This window comes from Bombyx mori, chromosome 6 (genome assembly GCF_030269925.1).
Source record: "Bombyx mori chromosome 6, ASM3026992v2".
NCBI lineage: Eukaryota > Metazoa > Arthropoda > Insecta > Lepidoptera > Bombycidae > Bombyx > Bombyx mori.
This window is the reverse complement of record NC_085112.1, coordinates 411663-434274: the sequence shown is the minus strand read 5'-3', so window position 1 is coordinate 434274 and position 22612 is coordinate 411663. Positions and strand designations below refer to the sequence as shown.

Below are 22612 nucleotides of genomic sequence, written 5' to 3'. Positions count from 1 at the left end.
TAAACGATCCTCCAGGACATAATATGCTTTGGGATCAAGAGTTTCGTCTCGGTTAGTGCTTTTTTTGAACTAATTTCTAATAACATTCCAGTTTCCAATCAAAGGGTAGCGACTACAGATGCTCGAACCAGGAATATACAAACAAAGAAGGTAATTTATCAGCTTTAGTAAAACCCAAAACATTTTATAATAAGCTTTTATAATATAACTAGCTGACCCGGCGGACTTCGTAGTGCCTCAATCGATAAATAAAAGACCGACGGGGATGTGTCCCCCAAAGGAAAAACAAAATTGTTATTTGTATTTAATTCCGAGCATTTTCATATTTATCTACTTCCTTTTAAACCTTTTCTGGACTTCCACAAATAATTCAAGACCAAAATTAGCCCAATCGGTTCAGCCGTTCTCGAGTTTTAGCGAGACTAACGAACATCAATTCATTTTTATGTATAGAGATAGATATAATAATAATAATATTTATAATAATTTTATCAATGCAGTCAATCCTTACATTAATTTATCGTCAAATAACTCATCAAAGGCTCATTGGCCATTCGGCTGGATATCTGCAGTTCTTTCTCTGACAGTGGCTGTTTTTTGTGAACTCGTTTCCAGTGCAGCAACCACGCTGAGTAGACTAAGAGCAGCAAACAAGAGAGCATCAGAAGTATTTCGGTAATGAAGAGCGCTTTTGGAACCGTTATATACATCATACGCAGCGCTGTGATAGCTATTGACGGCAGGTGAGGTTGTTTCTGAAATGACCAATAAATACCATTTGTGTGAAAGTTGGCGAAGATATCCTGGCTTCAGCAGCAAATATTTGAATAAGATGGGTGGACGAGCTCAAGGTATACCTGGTGCTCAGTGGTCAACGGAGCCCATAGACACGTGAATGCCACCACTCACCCTGAGACAGGTACTCTAAGTTTTACATTACAATGACCGCCACACCTTTCAAACTAAAATGCATTACAGCTTCACGACAGAAAAAAGTCAGAGTGGAGTGAAACCTACACACAAGGCTTCACAAGGTGCGCTACCAGCAGTTAGCTGCCGGCTACTCTTGTTCACAAATGTAATTTAAACTAACCAATCTAGTATCAATCGGAGATGGATCAGGTGCTAGCTCAGCAAGGTACCTTAGCTCCCCGGTGTAGGTACGTGTAGGGGTAAATGCGAGTACGGAGCTGGTACCGCTATAAAGAGTTGGATGTGTGCACTATTGAATGGTCACTGTAGGCCTGGGTTCTTTTCGGTTATTATTTATTAATTTAGCACTGTTTTCTCACAGTTACTACCTTCAATGTACTGGAAACTTTGCCGAATTGGCTCATATAACTTTATTGACATACTTGTAAATGCCAAGTGACATCACATTGCCACTGGTACTGGATCTCCAAACGAAAGCATTTTTTTGACCAGCTTTGAAACATGACGTCGAAATCTGATTAGGAATTTTCTGCAGGCCCGGAGAAGGGCTTACAGAAGACGAAAGCTCTGACAAACAGTAGCTCGCCTGTCTATGCAAGGTTGAATAAATTAATGTGACTTACAATCTTGAAATGTGCTATAGGAAGGATCATATTGGAAAACATCTTAGCTTCAGCGTTGTATGTGATATCTCCAACAAAGATGTTTGCTTGTAGTGACCATGACGTTTCTAGAGTCAATCCAATTTTCTATAGGACGTAAAGATATAAATTAATTGAAAAACATTGTAATTTGTTGCATAAAATTAAAGTCAGTGTAAGTGTTCGTTGTTGTGTGACGTGCTTCTATATTGCTATTTATCAATGTACTTCCTCCTTCTCTGCACTAATTTTTAAATATTAAAGCCCTTCCAAAATAATGAAACACAGGACCAGTTACAGAAATATTCTGAAGAAAATGTGCCTACCCATTCCCTTGCAGCCTAAGGGGCTATTCCAGCTACGCGGATGGGTAGGTGAGCTCACGGGCTAACCTGAGATAATTTTGTAACACTAGCCCTAGAAAGAGCTGTGCTTTACAGAATCTTCCATCGGATCGGAATCACCATCCGCTGAGAAGGTCCAGCGAGAAAATCAGCGAGCTGATTCTATGGGTTAGGCTTTTCGTGGACCTCTTTGACGAATGTGACGAGTACGTTTACCACAATCCCTGTGCCTGCTCCTAGTGCTAGAGCTGCAAACGAATAATAGCCGTGCTAGTGGAGCGGATGGATCAGTAAAGACGTGGGATTTTTAGTATGAATACGTGAAGGATTAGATATTTTTTGTCTCAACTAAAGAGAATTGAACGGTGTTATCAATATTCCAGTAGGCGAACGTTCTACTAATACCAAACAGACGGTGAGATTGAAAATTGCATTTGGCTTCACGTCTGCAGCAGTGGGATGAATGGTAGCTTATGTTCTTTGCCAGGATTTAAACTATTTCGATATCGAATTTCGTCCATTTGAGTTCAGCACTTTGTTTGTGACATACGAGACTAATAGCTTACTTTCGTATTTATGATAATAATATGTATTAGTATGTACATAGACCATCATTTTCTTACCGGTTCTATGACTAAGTGACTAGAATGTTTTTCGGGATCTGGCTTCAAGCCCTTGATGCGATCGAACAGTTTTGGATCAGCATCCAATAAATGCCCCTTTGATAATCCCATGGGCAAACCTGTAGAATAAGTTTTGCTTAGTTTCTCATCTCAGTGAGGTATGTCGAATAACTTAAGTGTCCTAAACACACTATGCCGAATGTAGGTAAGTACGCGACCGAAGTTCCGCGGCTGATTTTACATTCCGACGTAATTGGCTGACCTATAAGCACACATAGCGCCGAACTTACGCGGCAGAAATTCAGTTGCGCAACTTTGTGTGTGTATTCAGTGTCTCGATCACTGTCGTGGCGTCGTGTCGTGTGCTATTTAAACAGTTGGACAGACAGAGGCGAAATAAAGTGATCCTGTTAGGGTTCCGTTATTACTTTTGAGGAGCCAAACCCGAATTATTTGCCGCTGAATTTATGCCCGACCGGAGTTACCTACGTTGTACGCTATAACGCAACGCAATTTCGGTATAGTGTGTGACGAGCCCACAGCCCACCTGGTGTTACATGGTTACCGGAGCCCATAGACATCTACACCTACCTTGCCGCCACCTACCTTGAGATATGAGCTCTAAGGTATAGTTACAACGGCTGCCCCACCCTTCAAACCGAAACGCATTACTGCTTCACGGCAGAAATAGACGGGGCGGTGGTACCCACTCGTGCGGACTCACTCGTCTTACCACCAGTAGGTAATTACGCAAATTATAATTTTGCGAGTTTGATTTTTATTACACGATGCTATTCCTTCACTGTGGAAGTCAGTCGTCAACATATTTTGTTAAGTACGTATTTCATTAGAAAAATTGATACCCGCCTGCGGGATTCGAACACCGTTAACATCGCTAGATACGGATGGACCTGACGTCTTATCCTTTAGGCCACAACGACTTCAAATTGCAACGGTTCCGGCTAAATAATGACATATATTTGTTTGCAATTCTATACAAGAACACCTTACCATAAAAGCAAGCTGACAAATCCATGACGCCTTTAGGGCAAGCCCCCTTAACATCGCAAAGATTGTTCTCGAACATCTTCTCATTAAATTTGTACACGAAAGCATTCGGGCCGTATTCCGACGTCTTATTGCCGTGGTATTCCATCTCGAAGGACTTGCAGATGCCTAATCTAAAGATGTTGATTGGTGTGTTCTTGCCAATCATCGGTGGGTATGCCATGCCTTCATAGGTGTCGTTGAAAGTTAGTATACTGGAAAAAGTTGGTATATTTACTGGCGTAATTTACAAGACGCTTCCACGCATTCTTGTGTTAAAGAAGCCCATAAACTCTTCCTCCAGTGACAGACATATCTTTCTTCAGATTAGGCTTTCAAAGAGCCCTGGGGGCTGGGTGTTTTTTTTTATTGCTTATGTGGGTATAACGTGAGTGACACTTGCTTGTGGCCCGGGCGAAAACAATCATGAGTTTGCCCGCCATGCCTGTGTAGGGATGGCATTCCTCATCGGTAAAATCCTAAGGTGGGGCCTCGAGGAGGTGCCATGATCGTATCGATGGTAGAGCGACCCTCTCTGAAGCCTAGTAGTATTATCAGATCTTTATTTATTTATTGCTTGAGTAGGTGGACGAGCTCACGGCCCCATCTGATGTTAAGCGGTCACCGGAGCCCATAGACATCTACAACGTAAATGCCGCCGCCCACTTTGAAATATGAGTTTTATAAGGTCTCAGTTTTTACTGTACAATGGTTGCCACGCCCTTCAAACCGAAACGCATTATTGCTTCATGGAAGAATAGCAAGGCAGAATAGGCAGGGTGGTGGTACCTACCCGTGCGGACTCACAAGTCGTCCTACCCCACCAGTAATTAAGTGATATACTTGAGCGACAATAATATCTTTTCGATAAGTAGACTGCTCTCATAGTTCATAAAAACGAAGAAAAACGGTAGGTACCTTTCATCAAAAACTTCAGACTCAGGGTGGAGTCGAGTATATTTATGTATTCTCTTAATCTTGAATTTATCATCATCATTAGTTCCCAATTCCATGCGATAGTGTACGTTCTTATCATACAACTGCAATGTTAGAAACTAGTTAATTATGATTAAAATCCTTACGATTTAATTACGTACATCTTAATTAATTTTATAATCTAGCGATTAATTAACTTTCAAATACACAAAAAATTGTATTAAATGTTGTTTCGATATTGTTCGTAAAAGATATCCATTATCGATTTTGACCTAACGAAGGTTAAAAGGCCTGTTCCAAGGAAACACAAAAAAAACATTTAAAAATACTAGGTTTACAACACACTCTACTGGTGGTAGGACTTCTTGTGAGTCCGCGCGGCTAGGTACCACCACCCTGCCTATTTCTGCCGTGAAGCAGTAATGCGTTTCGGTTTGAAGGGTGGGGCAGCCGTTGTAACTATACTTGAGACCTTAGAACTTATATCTCAAGGTGGGGGGCGCATTTACGTCGTAGATGTGTATGGGCTCCAGTAACCACTTAACACCAGGTGGGCTGTGAGCTCGTCCACCCATCTAGCAATAAATTAAAAATAAATTTTGATGAAAAACCGTCCTATCTCTAGTTTCACCCATAGATAACAGATGACTTTGTAGACATAATTTTTGCGCGTATTGTTTTTGCCTGCGAAGCAGATTAAATTCAAAACTCATTATCTCCTTACTGACTATGGTAAGCTTAGGATGCTTTTGTGCTGACCGCTTCATATGTCGCAACTTTTATTTTATTTTATTGCTTAAATGGATGGACGAGCTCACAGCCCACCTGGTGTTGAGTGGTTACTGGAGCCCATAGACATCTACAACGTAAATGCGCCATCCACCTTGAGATATAAGTTCTAAGGTCTCAGTATAGTTACAAGGGCAGCGCTACCCCTCAAACCGAAACGCATTACTGCTTCACGGCAGAAATAGGCAAACATCGGCTCAGTGCGAGTGGCGTGCTTCGGCAGAGCTGTCATATCGTTTCGTGCTGTGCAAGCTCTTTGTTCGATTACCCACCTTACGCCCACTATGTCAAGAAATACTGAAGATATCGGCCCGTTCTGCGACCTATATAATATGTCTTAGCTTAGCGTAGGTCATATTATGTACTATCCACGTACATAATGAATGGTGTAGTTTGCATAATAACAAGTTTCTGTCTTCGGTGTGATACATTGAAGAATCAATTTAAATGATAAAGTTTTAAAATTTATCCGACAGAGCACACAGCTGCTATAAAATAAAAATGAATAAGCTTTTGAAGTGAAACTTCTTTAGAATCGTTGTGATTTCAAACACGATGAAACGAAAAAATAAGTCCATAGAGACACAAACACATAAATGTATAGGATTCAGCCGGCGACAGATCATTCTCGTGATAGAACACATTAGACGTTCTGTCTTTAATGCATGTGCTTGCACCTGCTTATTAGAAGGTTTTAGTATAAATGTGTTGATTGTTGATGATTTTTTTAATACGGCGCCATCTATGAGATGTACGTGTGTATGAATCCTCTAGTAATGAATTTTAATTTAGGGTTATACGTGAAGTTAAAATATCAATTCACAGAGGGCGCTAGCTCATACTGTAAAAAATGATATGCAATTTTATTATATAATTCTAATCTAATGACAAAATTTTATTTATGCTTAAACATATCACTGTATTTTAATTTTTGAAGGTTTCGCTTTTACCGCGTGTGAATCGCACACATGTTTTTTGTTATTTTTTTTAAAAGAAATTTTCTTACTCTATCCATAATTCCAGTAGTGTTAAAATATATGAGACCAGGCACCAAGCTGTTAGCGAAGGTCAGGACAGGATCCTTGTAGCCCCACAAGTATTTACTGGCGGCCAATTTCACGATGGGCTGGGATCCGTATTGGCGGGCGACTATGTTGTAGATATTACGAATGAAGACGGGCGATGATCGGATCATTGTTGTTGCGCTCTGAAAGCAAACAAACAGTTCAAAGATGGCAAATTTTCTTTTAAAGCACTGTCTGGCTTTTTTTTTTATTGCCAACTATTATTGAATTTGTCGACAGATATGTATAGGGCTCCGGTAGCCACATAACATCAGGTGGGCCGTGCGCTCGTTCACCTATCAATGCAATAAAATAAAATAAAAACAGTATTCTCGAACATTAACCTGATTTTTTATTTATTGATTTAACAAAAGGTGGAGTTGTTTTTTTTTTTTTTTTTTATTGCTTTGATAGGTGGACGAGCTGACAGCCCACCTGGTGTTCTGGTGTTAAGTGGTTACTGGAGCACATAGACATCTACGACGTAAATGCGCCACCCTCCTTGAGATATCAGTTCTAAGGTCTCAGTATAGTTACAACGGCTGCTCCGCCCTTCAAATCGAAACGCATTACTGCTTCACGGCAGAAATAGACAGGGTGGTGGTACTTACCCGCGCGGACTCTCAAGAGGTCCTACCACCAGTAAATCTCTACTACTACTCTGTACTACTTACTCTGTGTTATTCCTTTAGACTTTATGATTGTTAATTAAAAGGAGAAAGGTTTTGGATAACAGGTTTTTATAAATTAAGTTTCCATTAAAGTCTGCTAAATACGTGACGTGTATCGTATTCACAGCTACACACGGTTGCTCATCTACCAATATAGGCTAATAAAATTCTTACTAGCATTGGTATATTGGGCATGGTGAGGAAAATGTCTTCAGGGTTCCCGATAGATTCTTCAGGAACAAACACAGATCGCATCCGCGGAGTGTACCTCATTACTCCGGCTTCCCTATCGAACTGCAGCTCAGAGTGAGTTCGGTATTCTCTGCAATAGAAAACAATTAATCTTTAAAGCGTGTAAATGCGCAGACTAACTATTTCGGTGTAAAATGATTAGCTGAGTCTATATCGACCCTTGAAAGGCAAACGTGACTAAGCGACAATGTGTGAACTGTAGGCTAATTTAAAGTTGAAATACCTGAAAAAAATTTCAATTTTAACGAATCTAGCTGTAGAATTGAAATGATTTTAATAGACCTAGAAATATTTTTTTTTGCTCATCGATTATGTTATTGCCTATCATTTATGTACAAAGCAGTTATTGTCGCTTAGTCACGTTTGCCTTTCAAGCGTCGATATGCATAATTAGAAGAAAAAAAATGTGTGATGTCGTGGGACACCGGATAGAAACGAAGTTCCTTATTATAAAAATAATAATTTTAAGAAGTTCTATTCGAGGTATAAAGAAAATAAAGCTGTAGGCTTCGCAACAACCCACGGTCATTCTGTAACGTGCGAACTTATTGTGGTACACTTCATTCACGGGTTAGTGTATTGCGCAAACGAACGCTCCGAGATCGTGGTCAATGAATGATAAAAAAATATGTTATTTTTGTACGTTATTACAAAGCTAAGTCGGACACTGTGTGCATTACTAATAAAAATCTTACGTTACGGACGTTTTTTTCCGGTTAGGGTACCCCTCCGCATCCGGGCGGCCTGGTAGGGCCACCGTACCGCGAAGACCGACGTCGTTGGTTGTCGACTATCGCCTCGACGACCCGTCGGTCGGGCGTCCTCGGGGTGGCACCGCGTGTCTGGTTGTAGTGTTGACCGCGGGAACCCCCCTACTCTGACCGGGTTTTGACCCCGGACGGAGATCGGACGTCGGGTGTAAGAGTGCAGGGGAGACGTTTAGTGGGTGGGCCCTAAAATTCCTTGGGCCCGCGGTTTGCTCTCAACACCTGCAGATCGTTGAGTCCCACATACCCTACGCGCTCCCTAGGCACGGGGACCTTTTAGGAGGTTCCAACCCCGGCCCGAAAAAAAAAAACTCCTCCGCATCGTCCCATAAGGAAACTCATTCCCAAAAAAAATTGAGAATAAAATATGAATTAAACTCACAAATAAGTAAACGGACCCACTTCGTCAAGTTTAAGGTATGGGTCTTCGCCCGATAGGAACCGGTCAGGGTTAGTTATGTTGAACAGGTACACCGCGAACCTTCCACCTTCCATCTCCGATGACAAGAGCTCATGGAGTATACTTCCATTGGCAAGACGAAATTTCTGGAAAGAATCGCTTTATATAGCCGCCGGACATTATAGATCAGAAGACAGTGCTATCAAACACATTGGAACTGATCCTAACTGAATTCGTTGTTATTTGTTTTGGTTAACTTTGGTCTGATATTTATTTATTTATTTATTTGGGAAACAAACAGTACAATACAAACATATAATATTTAAAAAAATATAGCTAAAACAATAACCAAAAATGTTTCCACAATCAAAATCACATATAAGTAGACAGTGAACAAGAAGATAAATTTAGAAATTTAAATTACAAAAAAAAACAAAAGCAACACAATACGCACATATTATTTTATACATCAACTATACTACTTATCGGGCTAAATCACCTTATAAAAGTTTTAAAATAGCTTTTCTATATGCTACAAATGACAAGCAAAAGATGTCAGCATTAGAGAACTTAGCATCATAAAACCTACAAGATCTACGGACAAAAGAGTTAGAAGCATATTTCGTTCGAGCCGTGGACATGTGGAAAGTCTGTTTAGAACGCGCGGAAATACGACTACATTTAAATAAAATTTTGGAAAGAAGATAGCTTGAATCAATCTCGTTATTTATTATTTTATATAAAAACATTTGATCCCTCAGTAGCCTACGATCGACTAGAGAGACAAATTCTGTCGGTTCTGGAGAGTTAAAGCGACGACACTGGTATAAAAGATGCTTAAAAAACTTTTTTTGGACTCTTTCTAGTCGCTGAATATAAATATTATATTGGGGATTCCATGTGACGGAGCCATATTCCAATATAGACCGTACAAAACTGTTGTACAACAGAATCAAAGTAGATGGTCTTTTAAAGTCTTTACCAACTCTAAGTATGAAGCCTAACATTCGAAAAGCCTTATTTACTATTTCATTAACATGAACATAAAAAATCAGACTAGAATCCAAATAAATACCCAAATCACGAACAACTGTGGTGCGTACCAAAGTTTGACCATTAATAGAATAGTCATACAAGATATTCGATCTTCCACGTGAGAATGTTATAATAGTACACTTGTTAGTATTCACTGTGAGTAAGTTATTTTGACAGTAAACAAATAAGTTGTTCAAATCATCCTGTAATTCCAAACAGTCATTTAAGGACTTTTTAACTTTATATACTTTTTTGTCATCGGCGTACATAATGAATTTGGATTTCTTGAAAACATTTGAAACGTCATTGACATATATATTAAATAACATAGGACCGAGATGAGGAGAGCCCTGAGGAACTCCCGAGGGAACAGATGCAAATGAAGAACAAAAACCATTGAAAGTCACAGCCTGACTGCGATCTCTAACATAAGACTCAAGCCATCGCAGCAAATCACCGTGGACCCCAAGTCCATGCAATTTCACAATCAAAATGTCAAAATTTATTCGATCGAACGCTTTGGAATAATCCGTGTACACCACATCAACCTAATGACCATCCTCCATGGAGTTCAATACATAATCCAAAAACTCACATAGGTTTGTCTCAGTAGATCTGTGGCTTATAAAACCATGTTGTTGCTCTATAATATGAGGCCTAATCAATGGAAATAAAAAATCATAAACTATACGTTCAAACATCTTAGGATGGCACAAATTTTAGAAATTGGTCTGTAGTTAGCTATGTTATGTTTATCACCGCTCTTAAAGACTGGCACCACGAACGACCGCTTCCAAATACGGGGCATAACACCAGTTGATAATGAGAGATTAAAAAGAAGATGCAAAGGGTAACACAGCTGAGCGTAACATTGTCGCAAAAAAACAGGCGGAATACCATCCGGACCAGCACCCTTGGAAATATCAAGATTTTTCAAATATTGTTTGACTTTACCCACCGAAACAAAAAATGAAGAAATATCTACACAGTTAAGGTCGTAAGAGGCAGGGGTATAACATAACGATGATGCTGACGGTGTATTGTTAGTTAAAAAGGCAGAACCAAAATGAACATTAAATAAATTACATATTTCAGAACCATCAGATGAGCACCTATCATTAAAGAACAATTCGTTAGGAAAATCCCCAGCACTCCTCTTGGATTTAACAAATCTCCAAAATTGCTTACTGCACTTCAAGATATCATCCTCACACTTTGTTATGTGTGCATTGTAACAGTAAATTTTTAAGGCTTTTTGTCTTTCACGAAGAACAGAAAAACTTGAATAGTCGGCCAATCGACCATAACATTTCCATTTCCTATGAAATTTTCTTTTTTCTTTAATCAACTTGATTAAAGCAGAGGAGTACCAGTAAGGGAAATTGGAGTTACCTTTTACAACCTTCACAGGCACATTATCAGAAATAATTTTGTCTATGATTTCATGAAACTTGCCCACGGCCATGTCGACATCTAAATTCATAAAAAATTGTTTCCAATCTATTTTAGAAAGTTCCTCGTTAATAATAGAGTAGTCACCTTTATGGAAAAGCAATATAGACCGGCCGGGAGAACGAAGGGTTCTCACGTCTAACCCCTGAATCTGAATGTCTAAAGCTGGATGATGATCATCCTCAGATACAAGAGGAAGGGACGAACGAATAACGTTACAAGCTCAATTACTTATTACTAAATCTAAGCATCTTTTATTTATATTAGAAATCGAATTAAATTGTTTAAAACTATTAAAAGCTAAAAAATTAGAAAGACCAAAGACAAGTGAGTCCCACCGATCACCATTCAAGATCACCAGGTCCACCAACACCGATCAGCTCCCAAGAAGCATTCCTTATATTGAAATCGTCCAGCTGTCTTTTTTTTATTTTTTTTTATTGCTTAGATGACTGGACGAGCTCACAGCCCACCTGGTATTAAGTGGTTACTGGAGCCCAGAGACATCTACAACGTAGACGCGCCACCCACCTTGAGATAGGTACAAGATCTAAAGTCTCAGTATAGTTACAACGGCTGCCCTACCCTTCAAACCGAAACGCATTACTGCTTCACGGCAGAAATAGGCAGGGCGGTGGTACCTATCCGCGCGGACTCACAAGTGGTCCTACCACCAGTACTTACGCAAATTATAATATTGCGGGTTTGATTTTTATTACACGATGTTATTCCTTCACCGTGGAAGTCAATCGTGAACATATGTTGAGTACGTATTTCATTAGAAAAATTGGTACCCGCCTGCGGGATTCGAACACCGTTGCATCGCTTCAACACGAATGCACCGGACGTATTATCCTTTAGACCACGACGACTACCATAGCAGCGTCTAAGCAGTAAAAAAAAACACTAATTTTGTTTCATGTTTTCCATTCAATTGCACTGTTATTGTAATTCAATGAGTAATAAAAAGTGAACTTACGTATTTGGCGATGGCCCACATGGGATCTGTGAGGATCAGCGCAATGGATGAAATTAAAAGGAATGCTCCTAAAGAGAGTGCGAGAAGAAGCCTTCCTGGAAGTAATGAAACGAGGTATTGTCAGCAATCCTACGACTGTATGTAATACTGGCTCTAATATTTAATGTGAAAATAGTGTCCGCCGTTAAATTTCATTACTTACTCTTGATGCCCTCTTGAGGCGGAGAAACCTTGAATATCGAACTCATTTTCTTAGTCTCTTTTGCGAAAATTCATATATCTTCATCATAGTTCTGAAACATATCGTAAATCTGTATAATATCAAATATCGAACTTCGACTTCGTTGCCTGAACTATATTGTAAATAAATACTTTCACTGCATACAAAATTAAATAAAAAATATATTTAATTACTACAACACTTAAGGTACACTTCACAATTAACAGTTAACTTCTTTCGTTTTGCTTCAAGTGATCCGTTCGTTGTTTCGCTTCTAGTAGAACTAATTACTTCGTGTCGTCTTTGCAACGCTTTTATAGTCGACACAACTAGTTTACAGTTTTTCAGAACATTTCGTCGTCGTGGCCTAAAGGATAGGACGGTGTAGCCGTATCTAACGATGCACCGGTGTTCGAATCCCTATGCAAGTATCTACCAATTTTTCTAATGAAATACGTACTTAACAAATGTTCACGATTGACTTCCACAATGAAGGAATAACATTGTGTAGTAAAAATCAAATCCACAAAATTATAGTTTGTGTAATTACCTCCTCCTAGGTAGGACCTCTTGTGAATCCGCCCGGATACCACCACCCTGCCTATTTCTTCCGTGACGTAGTAATGCGTTTCGGTTTGAAGGGTGGGGCAGCCGTTGTAAGTATACTGATACTTTGGAACTCATATCTCAAGGTAGGTGGCGGCATTTGCGCCGTAGATGTTTATGGGGTCCGGTAACCACTTAACACCAGGTGGGCCATGAGCTCGTCCACTTACCTAGGCAATAAATAAATAAAAAATCTGATAATATTAGTAGGCTTCAGAGAGGGTCACTCTACCATCGATACGATCATGGCACCTCCTCGAGACCCAACCTTGGGATCTTACCGATGACGAATGCCACCCCTACACAAACATGGCGGGAAAACTCATGGTTTCTTTCGCCCGGGCCACATCGCAAAGACCCAGGAGACAAACTGAGAGTTCCTAGTCATTCTCTCAATTGTTCATCAAAACGATTATGTTTAAGTGCACTTTATACGAAAATTTTTAGTGCATATAAATTGCACTTAACTTGACTTATAGATAATCAAAATATAATCACTGAGCTTACAAAGCATATATGGGGGTCTAGATCTTATTACAAAGAGGGGGATTGCATAGATTTTAAAACGTGTATGTTTTAGTGACATCAATTATCTGTGGTGATCCACACTACCATTCGAATATTCGAATTAGCGGCCCTAGTGGCCTTGTTCTTCCCCTAAACATGTGGTTAAAGAACCTATATCCTTACACTGTCACCTACCATGTCCGATTGTGCTTCAAAACCATCCAGGGATACTCTTAAACATGTTTCTCTTAAAGATCTTAAAGATCTTTCTCTTAAAGATCTTTCTCTTTAAACTCTTAAAGATGTTATACAAAATCCATATTATTATTAAAATATTTGTTAAAAGACACACAAAGAACAATTTTCGATTGACTAGCTTTTACTCGTAGCTTGGCTCGCGTTAATATAGAAAGACGACTAAAATAGAAAGACAAGAAAGTAAAGTAGTGATATGTCATTTTCCGAACCCCAGACGGAGTGTATGCGAAATTTCATCAATTTAGAAAAAAAATAAAAAAACGCCACATCGTCTTAAGATCTCTCTGAACTCTCTCTTTGAGATCGACTGACTCGCGAGCAACAAGTGTTCACGCGAAACCCTTTTCCACCTGAGTCTTCTAGAGCCACCCTAATGAGCGGTTGAGTAGAAGATATGTGAAAACGTAAATAAACAAATTCACTTTCGCATTTGTAATGTTAATAATTTTTAAAACCGGATTCAAAATGGCCTCGCCTAAAATATACAAAACGCAGATAAGTCGGATAACAGGCTCCCCCATAATAGCTATTGAATGTTTTAAATGAATTCTGATTTTTTATTTTTATTTTAAATTTTGTTTTAGAAAACACACAAAAGGCGTCGGATTTAAAAGCGATAAATCATGTTTCGATGTTAGATGTTACAATAACTTATATAATTTATTTTTTCAAGTCTATTTTCGAAAGGGTAATTGATCCAGGCAACATTGTTTCGACACTAAGTCACATTCTGATTAAAAGCTGTATTTTTTATGAATGAGGGATTACTGGTGATCCGGGGGTCTCTCTAGTTTCACCAGATTAGGTTGGCAAATTAAAGGCTCAGCTAGGAAGGGTGGGTTTTGCTAACCGATCAAGAAGACCTAACAGCTCAAGGGCAGCTTCTTCGGGAATTAACTTACTACCGGACGGAATCGCGACCCACTGAGAAACTCAGCGGGCTGATGCATGGGTTAGGTTGCACGTAGAGCTCTTTGTTCGACGAGTACGGTTACCGGGGTCCTTAAATCTGCTCCTAGCAGATTAGCATGCATTAGACGAGATGCATTAGATGCATTAGACGCCTTCAGCTAGAGCTGAAGGCGTCTAATGCAAGGTTTATTGGATCTGATAGATCCGTAAGGACGTGTCTAGAGCGTCGACGGTGCCTATCTCCTGCGTGATCAGGATTCGGGAATTCGGACTTAAAAAGATCTTATCAGGTGGAATATAAACGGACGCGATAAAGATCGGCGCTTATCCCGTCAGTGAAATTTGGCACACTGATGCTTCGATGTTAGCGAGCGCGGGAGGATCGAGCGGGACGCAATGCAGGGCTCTTCTATAGTAAATGACGGTACCACCACCACGAGCAGAGAGCCTGTCGTTCCTAACCATGTTATAGTTCGCCATTTTAAGGTCGCGGCACGCGGTCTTAAGTAGGGTCTTCTCCACTAAGAAAAGGTCAATTTGATGGTCACGCAAAAAATCAAAATCCTGATCATGTTGATTTGCGAGACCGTACGTGTTAAAAAATCCTATCGTTACGGATAGAGGTTTCATTCTACCTATGTACGCCATTGATTACTGGCGGCGTGAGGGGAGGATGTACGTATTTAACGATGCGTATACGTCAGCGTATTTCTGCACAACGGCAATGAAATGTTGTGCAGTGGAGGCAGCGCGGATGGCGTCGCCCAAAGCGTTAGCAGCTCAAAGTTGATCGACTGAAAAGTCGATTGCTAGAGCGAAATTGTCAGACGAGGTCCGAGAGCAGGTCGCGGGAGAGTGAAGAGTCGCGGGGGAGGGACGAATTGCAGGGGCGGGACGAATCGCGGGGGAAGGAGTTGCAGCCGTGCTCGTATTCAGCAACGGTTTAGCCGTACACGGCCCGAAGGTAGGCTTAGCTTTCGCCACAGAGGTTGCTGGAAGAGGAGACTTTGGTGTTAGAGCCAGAAGCGCGCAGGCGGTTTAGACGAGCAACGCGGCGATTAATTTTGGGGACTCGGGCGCATCCACGATAACTCACGGGATGACCCTGTGTTTGGCACAGAACGCAGCTAGGCGGTTCCGTCGTGGTTTTTTGATTGCGAGTGCATACGGTCGTGGCATGATTGCCCAAACACTTGATGCATCAGGGGCGCGTGTGACAACAGTTGGCAGTTATGGCACTGGCTCGAAGTGCCTTTTTTGTCGAGGGTTTCTCCGGTTATTCTGGAAAGCTTACAGACCGTTCGGACGTTGAAGATATGTTTACCCTCAGGGCTAGCCGGAAGAGTGACGAGAATCATATTGTATGGCTCCTTCCGGCATCCTGTGTGCATGCGGTGCACGGAATTGACCGGCAGACTTTGTTCTAGAAGGTCGGCCTTGACGAGCTCGGCATCTAATTCCGTCGGGATGCCGCGTATGACCGCGCGGAGTTGTCAGACAATGTAGACGTTATTTCCGATCTAACATCGTTTGTAATTATCGTCACGTGTTTAAAAAAAATTGACTTTAATATTGTGCTAAATAATAATTAATTAAAATTCATTTGAGTTAAGTAAATTAATAAAATAAAAAATATAATAATAATTATAAATATAATAATATAATGAATCAAATTAAAAAATAAAATAAATTAAAAGTAATTAGTATCTTATTATCTCTTGATGTCTGAAAATCGACGGCATTATGCTAGTTTCCGGCTATTCATTAACAGTTAGATATTCGTGTGATAGTGACTTCTAATGAATACTGTGAAAAACTTGATATTGTGACGACGGCTGTGCGACAGAAATATGTAGGATGATGGTTCTTTCCCAAGAGGGCATCTTACGTCTAACAACCTGTTAAATTTCCTAATAACACTGCTATCTTCCGAAACGGGAAACGTAACAGTCGGATCTATTTACATGGAAAATAAGCACAAAAACTACAAAATATCTCCAAGTAAAAATAAATATAACGCAATAAATAAAACAAAACTTATTACCGGTACATAATTACTTATACAAATTCGCGTTTAGTTTATTTAACTTTACTTTTAGACGAATCAAGTTCTAGATTTCAAAATAATAATAATAATAATAATTACATTTATTTACTCCACAATACAAATAACAATTAATTTTATTTCTAATTCTATCTAAACAATGTCTATATTATATAAAAATGAATTGCTGTTCGTTAGTCTCGCTAAAACTCGAGGACGGTTGGACCGATTTGGCTAATTTTGGTCTTGAATTATTTGTGGAAGTCCAGCAAAGATTTAAAAGGTAGATAAATATGAAAATGCTCGGAATTAAAGAAAAATAACACATTTGGTTTTTCCTTTGATGTGTCCCCCGTCGGACGGATTCCTTTTGTTTGTTTTAAGTTTATTTTATACAAAAGTTTAGGTCTTTTATTTATCGATTGAGGCACTGCGAAGTCTGCCGGGTCAGCTAGTTATAATATAAAATTCAATCAATTATACATGAAAATCTTCGTGGCCTAAAGGACACGACGCCCGGTGCATTCGTATCGATCGATGCGACTGTCCCGATGTTCGAATCCCGCAGGCAGGTGCCGATTTTTCTAATGAAATACGTATGTACTTAAACAGATGTTCATAAATGACTTTCACTGTGAAAGAATAATAAATCGTGTAAAAAAAATTAAGGCCTCAAAAAAATTGCGTAATTTACTGATGGTAGGACGTCTTATGGGTCCGTACGAGTAGGTACCACCGCCCTGGCAATATCTGCCGTGAAACCGAAGGCTGGAGCAGATGTTGTATGTATTATATACAACGTCTGGTGTAGTGGTAAGTGACATGGTCACTACACAAGGGGGTTGCGGGTTCGAATCCCGCCAAGGGAAGATATTTGTATGATAAATATAAATGTCTTTTCCAGGGTTATGGATGTATATTAAATATATGTATGTGTATAATAAAAATCTTACATTTATTTCCGTTATCTGGTACCTGTAACACAAGTTCTTTACGAACTTATCACGGGACCAGCTGTTAACGTGGCGTGATTGTTAGTAAATATTTATTTATTATATAAACTGAGACTAAGAACTCATGTCTGTGTGCACCGGTTACCACTTAACACCAGGCAGGCCGTGAGCTTGTAGAAATATACTGGCAATAAATAATATTAATAAAAAAAGTGTGTGTGTCCGCTCCGACGCACGACTGGAGTTTACTGGATATAAAAAATTAAACGAAACAATACGAGAAATAGTTCTATATTACGACAACACGATACACTACAGATTATTAACAAATTAACGAGACACAAAACAAACGACTAACAAATATATGAAAATACAATAATGAGAGAAACGCGCGATCAGTACGAGGCTTTGTGGCGGACTGCCGGCGCAGCAGCCCGGCGTCACCTGCGATAACGCATTTCGTGTGACATGCGCAATCAGGCGCATAACGCATTTCGTGTGACATGCTAGTACGATTTTGGTCCCCATAATTTTCATACCCCGGGCCTATATATGTAAATCGATTCTAAAGGAGTAAACTCCAAAAAAGAGCTTGTATCTTACGTTAAAAATGGAAGTTTTTTTTTGTAAAATATTGTTAAAATTATCCGTCAATTCCTACCTGGTTTACGCATGTGTTCATTGACCAGACTTAGCTTACTCCAAAACACACTCAAATTCTCCACAAAATGAAATAACTTTATCTTAACTCAACTACACTCAGAATACAAATAGGTACGAGAGGTAACTTGATTTAAAATAGCGTTATCCTCACCACTAAACCCCTCCCCTAGCCTAACGGAGTACTCAATGCAAATCTAACAAAAAAACGTGCTTAGCGTGTGCGCCTTAGTCGTTTGCGTAATAACAACGGGTCTGAGCGAGGCGAGGGTAAAAAATACTATTTTAAGTGAAAAACTTCATCAATGTCTGTTAATAATGTCACCTGCAGATGTAATGCTAATTACCAGTGCTAAATTAAGTTTTTAATTGCACTAACAAATAACAATGTCATTAAAAGTAATTATGGCTAAATAAATTGTATTTATTTTTACAATGTTGTCGTCTAAAATATGTTCTTGTTTTTTTCTTAATAGAAAAAAACAAGAACATATTTATTATGATATTTATTATGAACATTAATATGAAGAATTACTAGTGGCCCGTTAGCCTTTGCAATTTCACCAGGACAGATTTTTTTTATGATTGAAATATTACTGGTGGCCTGAAGGCCTTTCCAGTTTCACCAGGACAGGTGGGAGAGCAAAGGCTCAGCCAGGAGGGGTGAGATTTACTAACAACTGCCCGAGCGCCTCCAAAGAATATCTATCAACTCAACAGCAGCTGCTTCGCGAATTAATCTATTACCAGATCGGAATCGCAACCCGCTGAGAAGATCCTGCGAGAAACTTAGCGAGCTGATGCTTAGATTAGGTTGCACGTCGAATTCTTTGCCGAGTTCGACGAGTATGGTTCACGGTCCCTAAGCCTGCTCCTAGTGTTAGAGGCAAAGTCGTCGTGGCCTAACGGATAAGACGTCCGATGCATTCGTGTTGAGCGATGCACCGGTGTTCGAATCCCGCAGGCGGGTACCAATTTTTCTAATGAAATACGTACTCAACAAATGTTCACGATTGATTTCCACGGTGAAGGAAGAACATCGTGTAATAAAAAATGAAACCCGAAAAATTATAATTTGCGTAATTACTGGTGGTAGGACCTCTTGGGAGTCCGCGCGGGTGGGTACCACCACCCTGCCTATTTCTGCCGTGAAGTAGTAATGTGTTTCGGTTTGAAGGGTGGGGCAGCCGTTGTAACTATACTGAGACCTTAGAACTTATATCTCAAAGTGGGTGGCGCATTTACGTTGTGGATGTCTATGGGCTCCAGTAACCACTTGACACCAGGTGGGCTGTGAGCTCGTCCACTTATCTAAGCAATAAAAAAAAAGGCGTCTAATGCAAGGTTATTGGATCTAGGGCACGAGTCTATGGCGTCGACGATCCTGCGTGATCAGGATTCAGGGACTAGTCAGCAGCGGCAACGATAAAGTAATTATCATGATGCATAACCTTATCAAAGTACCGTTCCGACGCTGACTCCATGTGTTTTCGGATTGATTCAAGGCCCAAGTCGTCGTGGAAGTTGACGTTTCTCAGGAACCACGGAGCTCTGCCTAACGTGAAAAAGCGGGATCGTAGGATTGGAGGGTATCGATGTGTGTGCGGGCCGTGTGAGCGAACACCACACTCGCGTAAGTTATGACGGGCCTTATGCAAGCGTTGTAAAGCTGTTCCGAAGGGAAATTTTACTCCGCTTACAGATCACGGGGTAAAGACGGCCGAGAATAAACACGGCGCGGTCGCAGACTGATTTTGTATGCGGGCGGAATGTCGTGGATGCATCCAGGGTGACTCCCAGGTACTTGATATCCCTGGCCCAGGGTATGGGTTGACTGAAGAGGGTAATCGGGGGTGTGAGAGTCCTCCTAATCGAGGAAGAAGTCCATGTGGGGTTTCTCCTTTTTAAATAGCACCACCACAGAACCACTGTCTAAGGTAAGGCTGCGCTGTAAAGTTTCTTCGCGATTAGGGACCTGTTTCTACTCGAGTATTAAACTGTCGTGAAATCAGCAAATAAGGCTTTTTTTTTGGTCAGGAGAAAATCGCCGGACTTCCGCCCTCCACTAGGGACGGCGGGCGGAGCATGTCGGAGTCGAACCGACTAAAACCTCCTGTCGCTCAACAACAAACGTCCAAACCTCACATGAGACAGAACTCATGAAAAGACAAAGGGGGGAAAGTGAAGTGCATAGTGCGGAGCACATCTCTCCCATCACCCTGCCCCTCGGGACGCCGGACTGGCGGTCGTCGGCGCCACGATCACCACGACCACCAGCTCCCTCGGTCGGCAGGCTATCCGGAGCCCGCCTAGATGGCGCCGGTTAGAGTAACTTATCCTACGGAATACACCGCTGGGTCAGAACCAGCGTGGGTCGAGGATAGCCAGCCTTCCATCACCCGGATGCTCTTGCGTAAAACGCGTGCAGAGCAGCTTGCACATCGTCTTCTTAGGTCTCCCTGGCCGGTCCTCAGACCGACATGTGAGGGGGACCCGAAACTCTTAGAGGGCCAGAGCTTGGGCGAGATCCGCCTCCCTGGCCCCTGCTCGACGGCGGCGGGCTTGTGCGTCTCTAACGCGCCCCGCCGCCTCCTTCTGCGAGATGGTGCACTCGCAGAAGTCGAGCATCGCCTTCCACGACTCGTCGTCGCCGAGCATCGATGCCACAACACTCGGCAACGACAAGTCGTTTCCTATTTTTGCGACGAGGACACAGCGCCACCCCTCCCATGCGAGGCAGGCGACGAGCCTGTGCTCTGCCGTGTCCAAGTCGCAATCACAATGGTGGCACTCTGCCGTCGGCTCGGCTCTGATCCAGTGCAGGAACTCACCGAAGCAAGCAAATAAGGCTAAATTAAAGACATTTCCTGGGTCGGCGTGGCGACCTGGGGATGTCTTTAATTAATTAATAATTAAACTAAATAGGAGCGGAGACGAGTCGTATCCATTTTGGTAAGAAATAATATTGGAATAATATTATATAGCAAAAAAAAAAAACATGTGCGTCTCAGCACGCCCGACAGAAGTGATAACCTAAAGCCTTCGTCAAACAGAACGCGTAATTAGCGCGCGTCAGGGCGCTAAACTGACGGCGCGCTATGACGCCGAGATGTGTTGTACTACTAGGGTAATATACCGTCAAACAGAGCCCCAGCGCTATAAGTACGCAGCGCTCTGTCGCGGCGTTAGGACGCTTTGCGTCAGGCGTTGTAATTTTTTACAAATTTTATTTTAGCGTCCGAGTGAATGTGTATTAAAATACTAGATAATGCCCGAAAAAATGATATAAATAGTTAGAAAATACCCATGCTTATACAATGCCACATCTGAATCACTCGATTTTTTAATACTTTTAAATTTTCACACTGCTATCGAAAGGCACTATGATTTGGCGAATACGTTACGTCAAGGAGCGTTGGACTCATCTAGTCAATTTGAACTAATTTGAAGAGCGCGACGTTAAGTACGCGTTCTGTTTGACGAAGGCTTAAGTTAATCTAAGTTAAACTTTATATCAACTTGAGAAAGGCTTAGGTTATTACTTAAATTTTATGTATATTACTAGCTGACCTGGCAGATTTCGTAGTGCCTCAATCGATAAATAAAAGACCTAAAATTTTGTATAAAGTAAACTTAAAACAAACCAAAGGAATCCGTCCGACGGGGGACACATCAAAGGGAAAACAAAATTGTTATTTTTTATTTCATTCCGAGCATTTTCATATTTATCTACCTTTTAATCTTCTCTGGACTTCCACAAATAATTCGAGACCAAAATTAACCAAACCGGTCCAGCCGTTCTCGAGTTTTAGCGAGACTAACGAACAGTGATTCATTTTTATATATATAGATAGATTATGATAATGTAAGGCAAAATGTAACATAAATTGAAACAAGATCTATAAATAGTTAAGAGCTACATACGCTCTCATTACCTACCACTGCCGTGTGCGTGAGAGAAAGGGAAGCTAATAGACAGACTGACGCCGTAACGCGTAATGTGACGAAGCGGTTTACCCTTCCATAAGAAGTTATCACTTCAAAATATTCCAAAACATTATAAAATTTACACTATCACCTCACGGGCGTACACACAACACGCGAGAAGATGCAATAATCTTGCCTACTACAGCAAAATATCTCACACTGAATGAACTTCAATAAAGCTACGACTTAGTTAAAAGGGCTTAAGTTTGATATCGACAGTGGAAGAGAGATACAATACCTTGCTCCTAACCTCATTTGAGACTCATCCAAGGATTGAGTGACAGCAGACAATCTTCTGTTATGGAACACTTTCCCAAAAGTCACTGACTGAGTAATTATGGAGATACACTATACGTTACAAACACATATTCAACTAGGTTAAGAAACGGCAAGAGCTCAGTTTTAAATAGTTGCCGGCACAATAAATTTCAGAATTTATAGCAAGTTTTAAATCGGATGAGTTACGACAATTTCACTTGTCGATGCAATAAATTATTTGCATTATTTACTTTCCTTATATCAATGTTTTAAT

The 22612-nt window shown here is 40.7% G+C and overlaps 1 protein-coding gene across 1 annotated transcript; it reads right to left on the bottom strand.

Annotated features, from left to right (window-relative positions):
• Positions 1–307: 307 nt before the first annotated feature.
• Positions 308–22478, bottom strand: LOC101743641 (lysosome membrane protein 2-like). The gene is given in 11 exon segments (NM_001309541.1): positions 308–755; positions 1557–1682; positions 2542–2660; positions 3553–3803; positions 4507–4628; positions 6320–6520; positions 7223–7370; positions 8450–8613; positions 11934–12028; positions 12136–12226; positions 22319–22478. Coding segments are annotated over 10 exon segments (1515 nt in total). The 5' UTR covers positions 12182–12226; positions 22319–22478; the 3' UTR covers positions 308–512.
• Between the last annotated feature and the right edge of the window lie 134 nt (positions 22479–22612).